This window comes from Nycticebus coucang, chromosome X (assembly GCF_027406575.1).
Source record: "Nycticebus coucang isolate mNycCou1 chromosome X, mNycCou1.pri, whole genome shotgun sequence".
NCBI classification, from domain to species: domain Eukaryota; kingdom Metazoa; phylum Chordata; class Mammalia; order Primates; family Lorisidae; genus Nycticebus; species Nycticebus coucang.
The window spans coordinates 118,630,487-118,647,777 of NC_069804.1; the positions used below are offsets into that span (position 1 = coordinate 118,630,487).

At 46.6% G+C, this 17,291-nt stretch overlaps 1 protein-coding gene across 3 annotated transcripts; it reads left to right on the top strand.

Moving 5' to 3' along the window:
* The first annotated feature begins 2,467 nt into the window (after positions 1 to 2,467).
* TCEAL1 (transcription elongation factor A like 1) lies at positions 2,468 to 4,474 on the top strand. 3 transcript variants are annotated; one of them, XM_053580173.1, is made up of 3 exons: positions 2,468 to 2,577; positions 3,018 to 3,080; positions 3,401 to 4,474. In XM_053580173.1, exon 3 carries the CDS (start codon positions 3,431 to 3,433, stop codon positions 3,908 to 3,910), a length of 480 nt encoding a protein of 159 aa, XP_053436148.1. In that variant the 5' UTR covers positions 2,468 to 2,577; positions 3,018 to 3,080; positions 3,401 to 3,430; the 3' UTR covers positions 3,911 to 4,474. The 3 variants fall into 3 exon arrangements, with proteins under 3 accessions (XP_053436148.1, XP_053436149.1, XP_053436150.1); XM_053580174.1 differs by lacking the exon at positions 2,468 to 2,577 and adding an exon at positions 2,621 to 2,855; XM_053580175.1 differs by lacking the exons at positions 2,468 to 2,577; positions 3,018 to 3,080 and adding an exon at positions 3,118 to 3,319.
* Positions 4,475 to 17,291: the final 12,817 nt, after the last annotated feature.

A 17,291-nucleotide genomic window follows, 5' to 3' on the forward strand; every position in this document is an offset into this window, starting at 1 on the left:
TTGTCTCAGCTACTCTGGAGGCTGAGGCAGGAATTGTTTGAACTCAGGAGTTTGAGGTTGTAAGCTAGGCTGTGCCACAGCCCTCTGGCCTGGGCAGCAGAGTGAGACTCTGTCTTATTAAAAAAAAAAACTCTGAATGATTAGAACTATCTGAAATTTCAATGAGAGGTCTTATAAGATAGTGAATTCTCTATTACAGGATGTAAGGAGATGAAAGATAGAAATGAAGAAACGAACGAAATGGACGCCTCAAAGGAAAGAAACTATACGAATGAGAAACCAACTCTTTTTTTTTTTTTTTTCAATTTCTGGCCGGGGCTGGGTTTGAACCCACCACCTCCGGCATATGGGGCCGGCGCCCTACTCCTTTGAGCCACAGGTGCTGCCCGAGAAACCAACTCTTGATGAAAAATCAATTAGAAAGTAAAACATTTATGGATAAGATATAAAGGTAAACTAATAATTGTCTAGCTGTTATCTCAACATAAAGTAAATCACATGTAAGAGGAAAACAATACAAAGTTCTTATAACAGTAAATTTCACATAAGAATTTCTGTTGAGGGCGGCGCCTGTGGCTAGGTCGGTAGGGCGCCGGCCCCATATACCGAGGGTGGCGGGTTCAAGCCCGGCCTCGGCCAAATTGCAACCAAAAAATAGCCGGGCGTTGTGGCGGGCGCCTGTAGTCCCAGCTACTCGGGAGGCTGGGGGAAGAGAATCGCTTAAGCCCAGGAGTTGGAGGTTGCTGTGAGCTGTGTGAGGCCACGGCACTCTACCGAGGGCCATAAAGTGAGACTCTGTCTCTACAAAAAAAAAAAAGAATTTCTGTTCAGAAATTTACTAAACAGGCTATTTTTTTACTTTTTTGAGGCAGCATCTCACTCCATGGCATCACACAGCTCACAGCAACCTCCAGCTTCTGGGCTTAAGCGATTCTCTTGCCTCAGCCTCCTGAGTAGCTGGGACTACAGGCGCCCGCCACAACGCCCGGCTATTTTTTGGTTGCAGTTCGGCCGGGGCTGGGTTTGAACCCGCCACCCTCGGTATATGGGGCCGGCGCCCTACCGACTGAGCCACAGGCGCCGCCCCAGACTGGGTTTTTAAAAACATAATCCCAGGATTCTCATAGATCTGATGGCCACATACCCTGAAAAATGTAAAATAGAGGGGGAGGAGAAGCAGTTGCTCTCTGGAGGAAAGGGCATCTGCCTAAGAAAGAGCACAGAAGCTTAAGTTGAGTAGGTGAAATGCAGCCATTAGTTAAAGGTCTTAAAGCACTGTTGGATCCACAAGAGCCTATTTGCAATGACAATTGTATATGTTAGCATGATAGTAATCCTGCTACTCAGTATGTGGTAAACAGAATTACTGCATACTTTAATACTGAATGTCCTCTCAGCTGCTCTATCTTTTGGGGTCCAGCACTCCCAGAGCTCAAATATTTAATTTAATTAATATAAACTTTCTCAACAAGATGCACCAAAAAGTGGCTGATTAAGGACTAGAGTCTCAGTAAAATCCATTTATCTATTATGAATAACTACTGAATAATTTATATATGTATGTAAACTATTCAGTGTATATACTCATACATACAATAAAGTTTACATCTATTCATATATAAAGAATAATTCCAAACTCTCCAAGAACTCTCCCATTTCAGGTAAGTTTTCTAAATTGTTTTTGTTTAATGAACAAATATGTTTTAGGAAAATTAAAGTATTCAGTTTTTTAAGATTTACATACTTAACAAACTTAACTCTTTTTAGAGGTCTAGAACTGAATGATTAGATTGCTAGTTTTTTTTTTTTTTTGTCTTTTTTTTGACACAGAGTCTTACTCTAGTCTCCCCAGGCTAAAAAGCAGTGGTGTCATCATAGCTTACTGCAACCTTAAACTTCTGGGCTCAAGTAATCAACCTCCCCAATAGCGGTGACTACAGGAGTGTGACATGCCCGGGTAAGACTAAAGCTTCTATTTGTGATAAAGGCTTGGGGACTCAAACAAACAGAAACAAAAGAGTGATGTCAAGAAGATTGTCTCCCATGAAAATAACAGGAGCTGAAAACATGTTGACAGAGCCTAAATGGACAAGAATGGTTATAGAAGTAGATTAAAACTCAAGAATGTTGGGCTATGAGGATATTAAGATTCATAACTGTGAAACAGTCAAAGGTTAATGCAGGATCTGAAACGCCAGGGGAATAAAGAACCTTCCTAGCTGAAGGCAGAGAAAAGGGGGGCTGGTGGACTGGGGGTACCAGAGTAAGCAACGAAGGGGAAGAGGCAGTAAAACTGAGACTAGATGCTCACCATCTCTGGCAACCAGGAAAAGGCAAATATAAACAAAGAGAGGTGAGTGACAATGCCGGATGTTTTGGGGGTCAGGAGATACTGGCAGGTTGCTGCAACACAGCCTCCCGGTCCAAGTGGTAACTGGGGAGCTGAGCTCGGCAGTGACGCGCGTCCCTCACGTGACCAGGAGCCTAAGTCTGCCCAAATCCCTCTCGTCCTACTCCTTTCTGCCTTCCCAGACACCGTCTCCCTGTTACCCTTCGGTGGAGAGGGAAGCAGAGGAAGTAAGTTCCCTCCATCCTCTTAAATCGTTGTGTCAGCGCTACCTAGTAATCCCCGGGATCGGATCGGGATGGCGGAGTCCAGACCTTTCCCTATGCTCCAGCCCCACCCCTCCGTGCCCACATTTCAGTGCAGAAAATGGTGGTCTGGGAGGCAAGGTGGGGAGGTGACGTGAGGCCCCCCTGGGAGGGAAGCACAGGCACTTGGAAACAGTTTCTAAGTAATGCTTCGATTCCACTTTCCACCTGAAAAGAAATGACGAGCTTTGTGGGTAGAAGAGGTGGGAACACGGAGGACAAGGCTTGATGTGGGTTGTGAAGCGGGAGGAGAACCCAAAGACCGCAGGCGCTGGGTCAACGACTCGTGCCCAGAAAGGTGGGGGTGTCAGTGCGTCCCTCCTCCCCATTCCCTGCACCCTACCCTGTCTTGCGTCTGTCTGCAGGTCACAGCGGGTCACCTCCAGGAGAGAACGACTAGGAGGAGCACACAGCCCGGAGAGGTCCAGGTCGGGGAAGGGGTGGGCAGTGAACCGGGACTAGGGTATTGGGGAGGACGCCGACTATAATAGAGTGCGGACCCCACCGCCCCGCCCCTATAGCTGCGGGCGAGGCCTACTGCAAGGCCTGCTGGGAAAATGGTGGGCTCTCTGGGAGGAGGGGGCGACTAAGGGGCGGCGGCAACCAAGAGCCGGAGAGCCTCGTGGCAAGCGCAGGTTTGAGGACCTGGAATGCGAATTAAGAAAAGGCAGGTATTGGAACACATGGTCCGGGTATTGGTCCAGCTGCTTAGCATTCTGACTGTACTCTACCTTTCTTGTCTCCTAAGAATAACTGCTTGAAGAAGAAAATTCCCAACATGGAAAAATCATCCAAAGAAAATGAAGAACAGCCACAGAGTGCGCCAAAGACCGATGAGGAGCGGCCTCCAGAGGAGCACTATCCCGGAAAGCAGTCACCTGACGAGCAGTCCTCAGAGGAGCAGTCCTCTGAGGAGGAGTTCTTTCCAGAGGAGCTCCTTCCTGAGCTCCTGCCTGAGATGCTCCTTTCAGAGGAGCGCCCCCCGCAGGAGCGCCTTTCCAGGAAGGATTTGTTTGAGCAGCGCCCTCCGATGGAGCAGCCTCCCTGTGGAGTGGGAAAACATAAGCTAGAAGAAGGAAGCTTTAAGGAGAGGCTGGCTCGTTTTCGCCCGCAATTTAGAGGGGACATACATGGCAGAAATTTAAGCAATGAAGAGATGATACAGGCAGCAGATGATCTAGAAGAGATGAAAAGAGTAAGAAATAAATTGATGATAATGCATTGGAAGGCAAAACGGAGCCGCCCTTACCCTATTTAATCTGTTCGGCCTTCAATTCTGTTTTGTCTGCTAATTTTATTGCCACCTGAGCTTTCTGTTTGCATTTTTCTATATGCGTTTTCCCAGCTGCTTAATTTTAACTTTTTGTGTGGCTTTATTTCAGGTGATTGGCTCTTAATTGTCATAAAATTTTGGTTTTTTTACCCCCTACGGTCTGCAGTCTCCCTCTTTCAATCGGGAGTCCCAGCCATTTGGATAGAGAGATGTAAATTATACGTTGTGAAGTGAAAAAAAAAAAAAAAAAAAAAAACACCATTTTCAAATGGTATATAGTATACGTTTTGTAATAAATAATTACATATATTAATATACAGAGAAAAAACTAAAAGTATTTACTTTTAAGGGTTAATAGTAGCTATCTGTGTGGTAAAATAATAGGTGATTTTAAAAAATTTTTGCTTTAGCTGAATTTCTCATTTTGTCAAGATGAACACACTTTCCTTGGGTTACAAATAAACCCAATATAATGAAAAGATGTGAAGCAATTTTGAAAACAACTGTCAGCTTATTATAAAGACAGTGTGGCACTTAATAAATACTCATCAGAACTTAAAAGCGAATACTGTGTTTCTTTTCAATCTCTTAGGCAGAAATATAAACCAAAAATTTATTAGATTTGTTTACGGTCATTCTTATCCCATTTAAATAGGAATAATACTGGCTTTACAGTTCTTCTGTGAAACCAACTGAGAAAAAGATGATGTGAGCCATATTTAGTTTTTTCCCCCACCAGCACATGCTAGACCCAAAACCCTACAGCTTTTCTGCAAACACAGGGGTAGTACCCAAAGGAGATCTCACTTCTGCACACAATTCCTGTGAGAGTCTAAGTGAGTGTCACATTTTATTCTTGTTCTGCTACACCCTTGGACACTGCCATTTCTGCTAGGCACAGCTGCCCCTTCTTCTGGAACCAGCTCCTTTTACTGGCCCCCATTGCTGCCAAGGTGTAAAGCCTCATTGATTGCTCTAGAATCCAGTAGGTCAAAGCTAACTAAACTGTATCTCCTACAGATAAATGGAGAATGCCTCCATTTCAGCTTTCGTATTACACTTACCCAGGTGGATACCATCTCAATGCTGCTCAGATGTCAATGTCTTTTTTTTTTTTTTTTGTAGAGACAGAGTCTCACTTTATGGCCCTCGGTAGAGTGCCGTAGCATCACACAGCTCACAGCAACCTCCAACTCCTGGGCTTAAGCGATTCTCTTCCCCCAGCCTCCCGAGTAGCTGGGACTACAGGCGCCCGCCACAACGCCCAGCTAAGATATCAATGTCTTAAAAGAATGCTTAGCATGGCACAGCGCCTGTAGCTTAAGTGGTTAAGGTGCCAGCCACATACACTAGAGCTGGCAGGTTTGAATCCCCCTCTGGCCTGCCAAATAAAAATGACAACTACAACCAAAAACTGGTGAGGCATTATGACAGGCGCCTGTAGTCCCAGCTACTTGGGAGGCTGAGGCAAGAGAATTGCTTAAGTCCAGGTATTGGAGTTGCTGTGAGCTGTGATGCCACAGCACTCTACCCAGGGCGACAGCTTGAGGCTCTGTCTCCAAAAAAAAGAAAGAAAAAAAAGAATACTTAAAATACTTCTTTCCAATTTTTTCCTTAAAGCCTCCCTTTTCTCTTCTGGACTCAAGCATGAGTCCTCTGGGACCTGGGCTAAGAGATGAATTGTGAGCCAGACACCATGCTGTGTGTGTAGAATTGGAACCTCTCTCCCAAATATCCAAGGATAACTATGATTTTAATTGCCCAACTTGCCTTAGGGTGTGTTCTCTTTGAGGGACTTCTGACAGGCTTGCCTTACCAGTTCAGCTGACTTGTTCAACTGGCATAAATTTCAAAGGAAAATAAAACTTAGGCTCAAACTAGGACATTCCACTTTTTCACTACTCTGTATCACCAATAAACATGCAAAAGTACTTTATATGACATTAAGATAGTATATAAATGTACAAATTATATATATAGCAGATATTATAATTTCTCTATTGAATTACCTTTATAAGTCCTATGATTTTGTTTTATTGATCTGTTAATGCTACAAATACAAATAGTAGTTAACAGTTATTAAAAATTATGACCCAAGCCAGGCATGGTGGCTTACACCTGTAATCCTAGCAGTTTGGGAGGCTGAGGTGGGTGGATTACTTGAGCTTAGGAACAAGAAAAGAGCAAGACCCCATCTGTACTAAAAGTAGAAAAATTAACTAGGCATGGTGGTAGGTTCTTGTAGTCCCAGCTACTTGGGAGGCTGAGGCAAGGGGCTCACTTGAACCCAGGAGTTTAAGGTTGCTGTGAGCTATGATGCCACAACACTCTACCTAGGGTGACAGAGTGAGACACTGTCTCAAAAAAAAAATATGACCCAGGGCAGTGCCTGTGGCTCAGCGAATGGGGCGCCGGCCCCATATACCGAGGGTGGCGGGTTCAAACCCAGCCCCGGCCAAACTGCAACAACAAAAAATAGCCAGGCATTGTGGCGGGTGCCTATGGTCCCAGCTACTCTGGAGGCTGAGGCAAAAGAATCACCTAAGCCCAAGAGCTGGAGCAGGGGTCCTCAAACTTTTTAAACAGGGGGCCAGTTCACTGTCCCTCAGACTATTGGAGGGCCAGACTATAGTTAAAAAAAAAAAAAACTATGAACAAATTATTATGCACACTGCACATATCTTATTTTTAAGTAAAAAAAACAAAATGGGAACAAATACAATCACACTGCCTCATGTGGCCCGCGGGCCATAGTTTGAGGACCCCTGACTGGAGGTTGCTATGAACTGTGACGCCATAGCACTCTACTGAGGGTGACAAAGTGAGACTCTGTCTCTAAAAAAAATAATATATATATTTACCAATCAGCCTGAGTGAGAGCAAGACCCTGTCTCTCAAAAAAATAGAAAAATTAGCCAGGTGTGGTGGTGGACACCTATAGTCCCAGCTACTGGGGAGGCTGAGGCAGGAGGATCACTTGTTGCTGTGAACTATGATGATGCCATTGCATTCAATCCCAGGCAAAAAAGAGAGACCCTGTCTCAAAAATAGGACTCAATCATGAACACGGGGTTTCTGCTTAACTCTCTAAGCTTCAGTAAGTTTGTTTACTTCTCCAGAATTATGATTTGCAATTCCAAAAGGAATATGGCAGGGGGAGATTTGATTGTTTCCTCAAATTCAACATTAATGTTATTTAAATATTTTATACATTAGTTTTTCTCTTATAAAAAAATGCAGAAACCTGGGCTTTACCCCAGACCCACTAAATAGCTTTTATGTAAATTAGCACACTGAAATTGGAGAGCCACTAGTATATACGGTGTAATCCTGATTTTAGTAAGAATAAACTATGCCGGGCGGCGCCTGTGGCTCAGTCGGTAGGGCGCCGGCCCCATATACCGAGGGTGGCGGGTTCAAACCCGGCCCCGGCCAAACTGCAACCAAAAAATAGCCGGGCGTTGTGGCGGCCGCCTGTAGTCCCAGCTACTCGGGAGGCTGAGGCAAGAGAATCGCTTAAGCCCAGGAGTTGGAGGTTGCTGTGAGCTGTGTGAGGCCACGGCACTCTACCGAGGGCCATAAAGTGGGACTCTGTCTCTACAAAAAAAAAAAAAAAAAAAAAAAAAAAAAAGAATAAACTATGCCAGGGCGGCGCCTGTGGCTCAAGGAGTAGGGCGCCGGTCCCATATGCCAGAGGTGGTGGGTTCAAACCCAGCCCCGGCCAAAAACCACAAAAAAAAAAAAAAAGCGCACACACACACAAAAAATAATAAACTATGCCATAAATAGAAGAAAATACAAATAATTGTTCCACAATTTAAGGGGTGAGAATCTTACCGAAGCATATTTTTAGTAAGTAACTAAAGATAACCTCACAAATTCTATAACATAAAATTTAGAAGATTTCTTGCAGCAAAGCACTATACAAAAAAATTAAAAGACTAAGAGATGATTTAAAAAAGCATTAAATTAATGCCTTGCATTCCTTTCTAACAGTATTAGTAAAATACATCAGAAATAAATTCAAAGTTCTCCTTTAGTAATCAACTCAAAAAATTGTAGAGGGCGGTGCCTGTGGCTCAAGGAGTAGGGCGCTGGTCCCATATGCTGGAGGCGGCGGGTTCAAACCCAGCCCCGGCCAAAAACCACAAAAAAAAAAAAAAAAAAAGTAGAGCCAGCCCTGTACCCTGACTTTCTTTTATTTTTATTTTTTCACTATTTGATGCCATTAGAGAAATGTTCTTATCTCCAGACCATTCGAGGTTATTGAAGCCTGATGGGTGCTGCTAGTCAAGACTAGAATTCCAGCTGGAGTGAAATAAGGTTCCAGGCTCATTGCACCAGTTTTGTTGTTGTTGTTTGTTTGTTTGTTTTGAGACAAGAGTCTCACTCTGTCGCCCTCAGTAGAGTGCCCTGGCATTATACCTCACTGCAACCTCAAATTCTTAGGCTTAAGCAATTCTCTTGCCTCTGCCTCCTGAGTAGCTGAGACTACAGGCGCCCACCACAACGCCTACCTATTTTTAGAGGCGGGGTCTCACTCTGGCTCAGGCAAACTGTGGTCTTGAAACTGTGAGGTCAGGCAGTACACCCGCCTGGGCTTCCCACAGTGCTAGGATGACAAGTGTGAGCCACTGTGCCCGGTCTTCATTGCATCAGTTTTATAAGACAGGACAAATCTATCCCCTGGCTCTCAGAAGGGTGACACTCAGGACGGCACTCCTTTCTAGGGTGAGTCTGACTGGTTCTCTGCTCTAGCCTACATCAGGCACCAGGCCCTCCTAGGCTGATAGGCAGGCTGTTGTGGGCCGGTACACTTGGGGGAGGACCACTGTCCCATTTCAAGTCAGAGCACTTTGCCTTTCCCTCCTTTTCTCTTTCTACTTTGGGTAACATTTTGTAGGGAAGGAGATAAGGCCCCAAAGCTTCCAAACTGGAAACATTGGTTGGGATAGTCTTTGAGCAAGCAGTTGTCTGAACAAGTGTGACCAGGTAACCTGGGGTTCAAGCAGACGGGGCTGACCCTTCTCTCAGAGTCCAGTGAAGTAACTCCTAAAACAACTCAGGCAAAAATGGGGTTATCATATGAAACCTCACCCACCCTCTTCCACTTATCTTGGTCAGACTCCCCAAAGGGCCTTGTATGTGCCCTGGCCTGTTTCGGTGGTTCTGTGATGACTTCAGTTCTCTGTCTGACTGATGCTGTTCATCTGATGTCTAAGTCAGCCCAGGCCTAGAAGCACCTGGACTGGTGATCCCTTAGGTAAAGGGAGCTTGCAAAGACATATGGTCCTACAACTCAGGAGAAAAGGGATGTCACCTGTTCCCTAAAAACTATAAGGTGGGCTTGGCACCTATAGCTCAGCAGTTATGGCTCTGGCCACATACACTGGGGCTGGCGGGCTCGAACCCGGCCCAGGGCCTGCTAAACAACGACAACCAAAAAACAGCCAGGCATTGTGGCGGGTGCCTGTAGTCCCAGCTACTTGGGAGGCTGAGGCAAGAGAATCGCTTGAGCCCCAGAGTTTGAGGTTGCTGTCAACTCTGACACCACAGCACTCTACTGAGGGTGACATAGTGAGACTCTGTCTCAAAAAAAAAAAAAAACTATAAGGTGAAGGAAAGAGCACCAGCTTTCTTTCTTTCTTTCTTTCTTTTTTTTTTTTTTGAGACAGAGTCTCACTTTGTCACCCTCACTAGAGTGCCGTAGCATCATAGTGCACAGCAACTTCAAAGTCTGGGGCTCAAGCAACTCTCTTGCCTCAGCCTCCCAAGTAGCTGGGACTACAGGCACCCGTCACAACACCCGGCTATTTTTAGGGACGGTGTCTCGCTCTTGCTCAGGCTGGTCTTAAACCTGTGAGCTCAGGCAATCCAACTGCCTTGCCCTCTCAGCGTGCTGGGATTACAGGCGTGAGGCACCAGTTTTTTTTTTTTTTCTTTTTTTTTTTGTAGAGACAGAGTCTCACTGTACCGCCCTCAGGTAGAGTGCCGTGGCCTCACACAGCTCACAGCAACCTCCAACTCCTGGGCTTAAGCGATTCTCTTGCCTCAGCCTCCCGAGTAGCTGGGACTACAGGCGCCCGCCACAACACCCAGCTATTTTTTGGTTGCAGTTTGGCCAGGGCCGGGTTTGAACCCGCCACCCTCGGTATATGGGGCCGGCGCCCTACCGACTGAGCCACAGGCGCCGCCCAGAGGCACCAGTTTTTTTTGGAGTTGAGGAAAGAGATTTCAAAATGATGAGCCAGGTACTTCATATTTGGAATCTAATTTAATCCTTACAACTCTTTGAAGAAGGTGTTGTTATACATAAGGAAATTTAAGCCCAGAAAGTTTAGGTGACTTACACAGAGTTACATAGCCAGTAAGTGGAAGAGGCTGAATTTGAATGCAAATTTGTCTGGGCCAGGTCTCATTGCTTACATCTGTAAACCTAGCACTTTGGGAGGCTGAGGCAGGATGATAATTTGAAGCCAGGATTTTGAGAACCTGAGGAACATAGTGAGACCCCCCATCTCTACAAAAAATTAAAAAATTAGGCAAGCATGGTGGCATACTCGGGAACCTGAGGCAAAAGGATTGCCTGAGCCCAGGAGTTGGAGGCTGCAGTGAGCTATGATGACATGACTACATTCTAGCCCAGGCAACAGAGCTACATCTTGAAGAAAAGAAAAAGAAAAAGAAACAGAAACAGGCGGCATGGGCGGCGCCTGTGGCTCAGTCGGTAAGGTGCCGGCCCCATATACCGAGGGTGGCGGGTTCAAACCCGGCCCTGGCCAAACTGCAACCAAAAAATAGCTGGGCGTTGTGGCGGGCGTCTGTAGTCCCAGCTACTCGGGAGGCTGAGGCAAGAGAATCGCTTAAGCCCAGGAGTTGGAGGTTGCTGTGAGCTGTGTGAGGCCACGGCACTCCACCGAGGGCCATAAAGTGAGACTCTGTCTCTACAGAAAAAAAAAAAAAAGAAACAGGCGGCAGCGCCTGTGGCTCGGTGAGTAAGACACCGGCCCCATGTACCGGGGGTGGGTTCAAACCCGGTGCCAGCCAAACTGCAACAAAAGTAGCTGGGCATTGTGGCAGGTGCCTACAGTCCCAGTTACTTGGGAGACTGAGGCAAGAGAATCGCCTAAGCCCAAGAGCTGGAGGTTGCTATGACCTGTGATGCCACAGCACTCTACTGAGGGCAACAAAGAGAAACTCTGTCTCTTAAAAAAAAAAAAAAGAAAAGAAATTTGTCTGATCCTTAAGTCCAATGTCTTTGTTTTGTTTGAGACAGAATCTCACTATGTCATCCTCGGTAGAGTGCTGTGGTGTCACAGCTCACAGCAACCTCAAACTTTTGGGCTTAAGGGATTCTCTTGCCTCAGCCTCCCGAGTAGCTGAGACTACAGGTGCCTGCCGTAACGCCTGGCTGTTTTTTTTTGTTGTTGTTGTTTGTTTTGTTGTTGTTGTTGTTGCAGTGGTCATTATTGTTTAGCTGGCCTGGGCTGGGTTCAAACCCGCCAGCCTTGGTGCGTGTGGTTGGCACCGTAGCCGCTGTGCTATGAGAGCCGTGCCTAAGTTCGATGTCTTAACCATTATGCTTTCCTTGATCCTAAAATTCATACTTTCTCTCTTATGGCCAAGTATAGTAGCATTCATCTTTTTTTCTGTTTTTTGTTTTTTTTTTTTTTTTTGAGACTGAGTCTATCACTGTCACCCTGGGTAGAGTGGTGTGGTGTCATCACAGCTCACAGCAACCTCAGCCTCTTGGGCTCAAGCAATACTCTTGCCTCAGCCTACCCAGTAACTAGGACTACAGGCGTCCAGCTAATTTTTCTATTTTTATTAGAGACAGGGTCTCGCTCTTGATCAGGTGGTCGAAATTGTTAGCTCAAGCAATCCCCCTACCTCAGACTCCCAGTGTGCTAGGATTACAGGTATGAGCCAGAGTCTGGCCAGTATTCATCTTTTGTTTATTTATTTATTTATTTATTTATTTATTTATTTTTTAGAGACAGAGTCTTGCTTTGTTGCCCTCGGTAGAGTGCTGTGGCATCACAGCTCACAACAACCTCCAGTTCTTGGGCTTATGCGATTTTCTTGCCTCAGCCTCCATGTAGCTGGGACTATAGGCGCCCACCACGACACCCGGCTATTTTTTTTTTTTTTTGAGACAGAGCCTCAAGCTGTCACCCTGGATAGAGTGCAGTGGCATCACAGCTTACAGCAACCTCCAACTCTTGGGCTCAAGTGATTCTTCTGCCTCTGACTCCCAAGTAGCTGAGATTACAGGCATCTGCCACAATGCCCAGCTATTTTTTGGTTGCAGCCATCATTGTTGTTTGGCAGGCCTGGGCTAGATTTGAACCTGCCAGCTCAGGTGTATGTGGCTGGCGCCTTAGCCGCTTGAGCCACAGGCGCCGAGCCCTGGCTATTTTTTTTTCTTTCTTTTTTTTCTTTAATTAAATCATAGCTGTGTACATTGATATGCTCATGGGGCATCATTCACTAGCTTCACAGACCGTTTGACACACTTTCATCACACTGGTTAACATAGCCTTCCTGGCGGGGCTAGGTTTGAATGTGCCACCCTTGGTATATGGGGCTGGCACCCTACACACTGAGGCACAGGCACCACCCTTCTTCATTTATTTTTGTGTATTTATTGTTTTTAGACAGAGTCTTACTTTGTTACCCTCAGCAGAGCAATGCCATCATAGCTCACAGCAACCTCAGTCTCTTGGGCTCAAATGATCCTCTTGCCTCAGCCTCCCAAGTAGCTGAGACTACATGTGCCTGCCACAATGTCTGGCTATTTTTAGGGATAGGGTCTCTCTCTTTCTCAGGCTGGTACCCAACCTGAGCTCAAGTAATCCATCTGACTCCACCTCCAAGTGTGTTAGGATTACAAGCATGAGCCAGGAGGCCTGGCCCGACAGCATTCATCTTTTTTTTTTTTTTTTTTTTTTTTGTCTTGTGCCCCTGGTAGAGTGTAATGGTGTCACAACTCATAGCAACCTCAAAGTCTTGGGCTCAAGCGATTCTCTTGTCTCAGCCTCCCAAGTAGCTGGGATTACAGGCGCCTGCCACAACACCCCACTATTTTTGTTGTGCTAGTTGTCATTGTTGTCTAGCAGGCCTGGGCTGGGTTTGGACCTGCCAGCCCCAGTGAATGTAGCCAGCGCCCTAACCACTGAGAAATGGGCACTGAGCCTTTTTTTTTTCTTTTGAGACAGAGTCTCACTCTGTGCCCTGGGTAGAGTGCTGTGGCATTATAGCTCACATCAACCTCAAACTCTTGGGCTTAGTGGCATTATAGCTCACATAAACCTCAAACTCTTGGGCTTAAGTGATGCCCTTGCCTCAGCCTTCCAAGTAGCTGGGACTACAGGGGCCCACCACAAGGCCTGGCTAGTTTTTTTTATTTTTTATTTTTTAGTAGAGATGGAGCCTTACTCTTTCTCAGGCTGGTCTTGAACTCCTGAGCTAAAGCAATCCACCTGCCTTGGCCTCCCAGAGTGCTAGGACAGGATTGCAAGTATGATAGCCGGGCATTATGGCGGGCGCCTGTAGTCCCAGCTACTCGGGAGGCTGAGGCAAGAGAATCGCTTAAGCCCAGGAGTTGGAGGTTGCTGTGAGCTGTGTGATGCCACGGCACTCTACCGAGGGCCATAAAGTGAGACTCTGTCTCTACAAAAAAAAAAAAAGGATTGCAAGTATGAGCCACTGCACCTGGCCTACCATTCATCTTTTAAAAGTCAGAAAAGTTGTAAACACTCCTCCACTCCCATGGCCCACTCTTGTAGAGTTTGAATATTTCTGCTACAACCATGCTTCCACAATCAGAAAAAATAATAAAGAATTATCTTTTATAAAATAATTAAAGCAGGGTAGCACCTGTGGCTCAGTGAGTAGGGTGTCGGTCCCATATACCGAGGGTGGTGGGTTCAAACCTGGCCCCAGCCAAACTGCAACAAAAAATAGCCAGGTATTGTGGCAGGTGCCTACAGTCCCAGCTACTCAGCAGTCTGAGGCAAAAAGAATCATCTAAGCCCAAGAGCTGGAGGTTGCTGTGAGCTGTGATGCCATAGCACTCTACCGAGGGCGACAAAGTGAGACTCTGTCTCTAAAAAAATAAATAAATAAATACATAATAATTAAAGCAAAAACTCAAAGAATATTATATAGGGCATGAGAAATTGTAATAAATATTTAAAGCAGGCTGGGTACAGAGGCTCACACTTGTAATCCTAGCACTCTGGGAGACTGAGGCAGGTGGATAGCCTGAGTTCACAGGTTCGAGACCAGCCTAAGCCAGACCAAGACCTCATCTCTAAAAATAGCTGGGTGGGCACCTATAGTCCCAGCTACTCAGGAGGCTGAGGCATGAGAATTGAGCCCAAAAGTTTGAGATTGCTGTAAGCTATGATGTCACAGCACTCTACTGAGGGTGACAAAGTGAGACTCTGTCTCAAAAAAAAAAAAAAAAAAAGTAGGGGCGGCGCCTGTGGCTCAGTCGGTAGGGCGCCAGCCCCATATACCAAGGGTGGCGGGTTCAAACCCGGCCCTGGCTGAAGTGCAACCAAAAAATAGCTGGGCGTTGTGGCGGGCTCCTGTAGTCCCAGCTACTTGGGAGGCTGAGGCAAGAGAATTGCTTAAGCCCAGGAGTTGGAGGTTGCTGTGAGCTGTGTGATGCCACGGCACTCTGCCGAGGGCCATAAAGTGAGACTCTGTCTCTACAAAAAAAAAAAAAAAAAAAGTATTAAAACTATTCTTAGGCATCTGTCTTCTTAGGATAATCTATAAGTCAATGAACTCTTCAAGGACATTTGTGCCTTATTTATCACCATATATAGGGCAGAGGGCAGAACAAGGACTCATTAAATATAAGCTTGTTGAACCAAATATCCAAGACTCTGACTCTTATCTCCTCTATTCCAATTTCTGTCATGCAAACCTTAGAGTGGGGTTGTTCTGGGTATTTTATAAGAGTCCCTGAAAGGCCAAGAGTAAGCTGTGAGTTTGTTGTAACCCAGCAGGGAAGGCCAAAATGGAATGAGTTCTGTGCCTGGGTTTTAGGAAAGACAACAGCAACCAGACAACAGCAGCCACCTTTTGGAGGAGATGCTCACTCAGGCCAGATGGTGGTCCTAGGTAAAGCCCCTCCTCAACATGGTGGGCAGTACAAAATCATAGAATCCTAGAGGTGGAAGGGACTTCACTCACTGTTCTACCACAGCACCTCCCTTCGCTTAATTAATTAATTAATTTATACAGAGTCACACTCTGTCGCCCTGGGTAAAGTGCCATGGCATCATTGTAGCTCATAGCAACCTCAAACTCTTGGGCTCAAGTGATCCTCTTGCTCAGCCTCCTGAGTAGCTGGGCCTACAGGCACCTGCCATAACACTGGGCTATTTTTTTTTTTTTTTGGCAGTTTTTGTCCAGGGCTGGGTTTGAACCCGCCACCTCCGGTATATGGGGCCGGCACCCTACCCCTTTGGGCCACAGACGCCACCCCACAACACTGGGCTATTTTTTTAGAGACAGGATCTCTCTTTTGCTCAGGCTGGTCTTGAAGTCCTGAGCTCAAGTGATCCAACCTCCTTGGCCTCCCAGAGTGTGATATGTGACCCACCTGACTCTGCCCCTCCCTTCACGTTTTAGAGAAAAAAGGCCTTAAGAGGGGCACAGAGAAGGCTAGGACGTTCCCATGGTTGCAGAGCCCCCCGTGAATAGAATGAGTGACAGCATAAGCCCTGCCCAGGCCAAGCCTAACACTGTCTCCCCTCCGCCCAGGTCAGCACCTGCCTTCCCAGTCCCTGTGCATTTCCACCAGCCTGAGTAACTACCCTACCTTTCCTCAGAGCCCCTTCCTTGTTTCTCTCGGCATATACAGAATGTGTGTGTGTGTGTCTGTCTGTCTGTCTGTCTTTTTTTTTTTTTTGGCAGTTTTTGGCCAGGGCTGGGTTTGAACCTGCCACCTCTGGCATATGGGGCCGGCTCCCTACTCCTTTGAGCCACAGGCGCCGCCCCTGTCTGTCTGTCTTTAGGCCCCAGTTAGGATGAAGCCAGAAGCAAAAAAGAGAAGGCTCTTGTCATTGCACTTCCCACTTGGTTATTTCCCCTGGGGCAAGGGTGGAGGAGGAGAACATGAGAGTCAAAGGCTGGACAGGACTTGCTGCAGTCAACATCTGCAAGGCTGAGACCAGGTACTGCCATTGGTGCCAATAGGAAAGAAATAATGCATAGGCAGAAGCCCCAAGGAGAACCTGTGGGCTGGAGAAGGCAGACAGGACCTGCAAAGTGACACCAAGGGGACTCAGAGGCAGGGAGGGCTCTGTTCCTGCCACAGAAGTGCAGTTTCCCCAGCAACAGGAATCCCTGGACCAGAAACCCACCCCTGGCTTCCTCAAATCCCCCAGAGAAAGGCCACACTGCTGGAGACCGTTGTCATGGCAGCAGGTGCCCAGTACTGACTCCTTTCCCTCCTTCCTGCCTAGTTGCTCTGTCTTTCCTGATACCTTCAGCTCCTGCTTCCTAAATAAGTCTGTGGTGCTCATGCTGGCTGTGTGTAAATGTGGCTGGAGTCTATTTCCCTGTAAGTAGCTTTCCCTATGGGAGGATCCCCAAAACACATTCTAAAAAAATCTAACAGGGATCTCCAACCTTTTTCCCCCCTCTGTTGCACATTGAAAGAATAAAAGTTGTCTTGGGGCTCAGTGCCTGTAGCTCAAGCGGCTAAGGCACCAGCCACATACACCAGAGCTGGTGGGTTCAAATCCAGCCCGGGCCAGCCAAACAATGACAACTACAACCAAAAAATAGCCAGGTGCTGTGGTGGGCACCTGTTGTCCCAGCTACTTGGGAGGCTGAGGCAAGAGAATCGCTTAAGCCCAGGAGCTGGAGGTTGCTGTGAGCTGTGTCACCACAGCACCCTACCCAGGGTGACAGCTTGAGGCTCTGTCTCAAAAAAAAAAAAAATTGTCTAGGACCACACATTAAATATACAAACACTTGGCTGGGCACTGTGGCTCACACCAATAATCCTAGCACTCTGGGATGCCAAGGCGGGTGGATTGCCTTGCCTCACAGGTTCAAGACCAGCCTGAGCCAGAGCAAGATCCCATCTCCAAAAATAGCCCAGTAATCTGGCAGGCGCCTATAGTCACAGCTACTTGGGAGGCTGAGGCAAGAGAATCACTTGAGCCCAAGAATTTGAGGTTTCTGTGAGCTACGATGCCACAGCACTCTACTGAGGCCAACAAAGTAAGACTCTATCTAAAAAAGAAAAAAATAGGGTGGCGCCTGTGGCTCAGAGGAGTAGGGCATCAACCCCATATGCCAAAGGTGGCGGGTTCAAACCCAGCACCAGCCAAAAAAA

Bases quoted from the DNA above. Each gene is read 5' to 3' on its own strand.
- TCEAL1 (XM_053580173.1), top strand. From the start codon at position 3,431: ATGGAAAAATCATCCAAAGAAAATGAAGAACAGCCACAGAGTGCGCCA.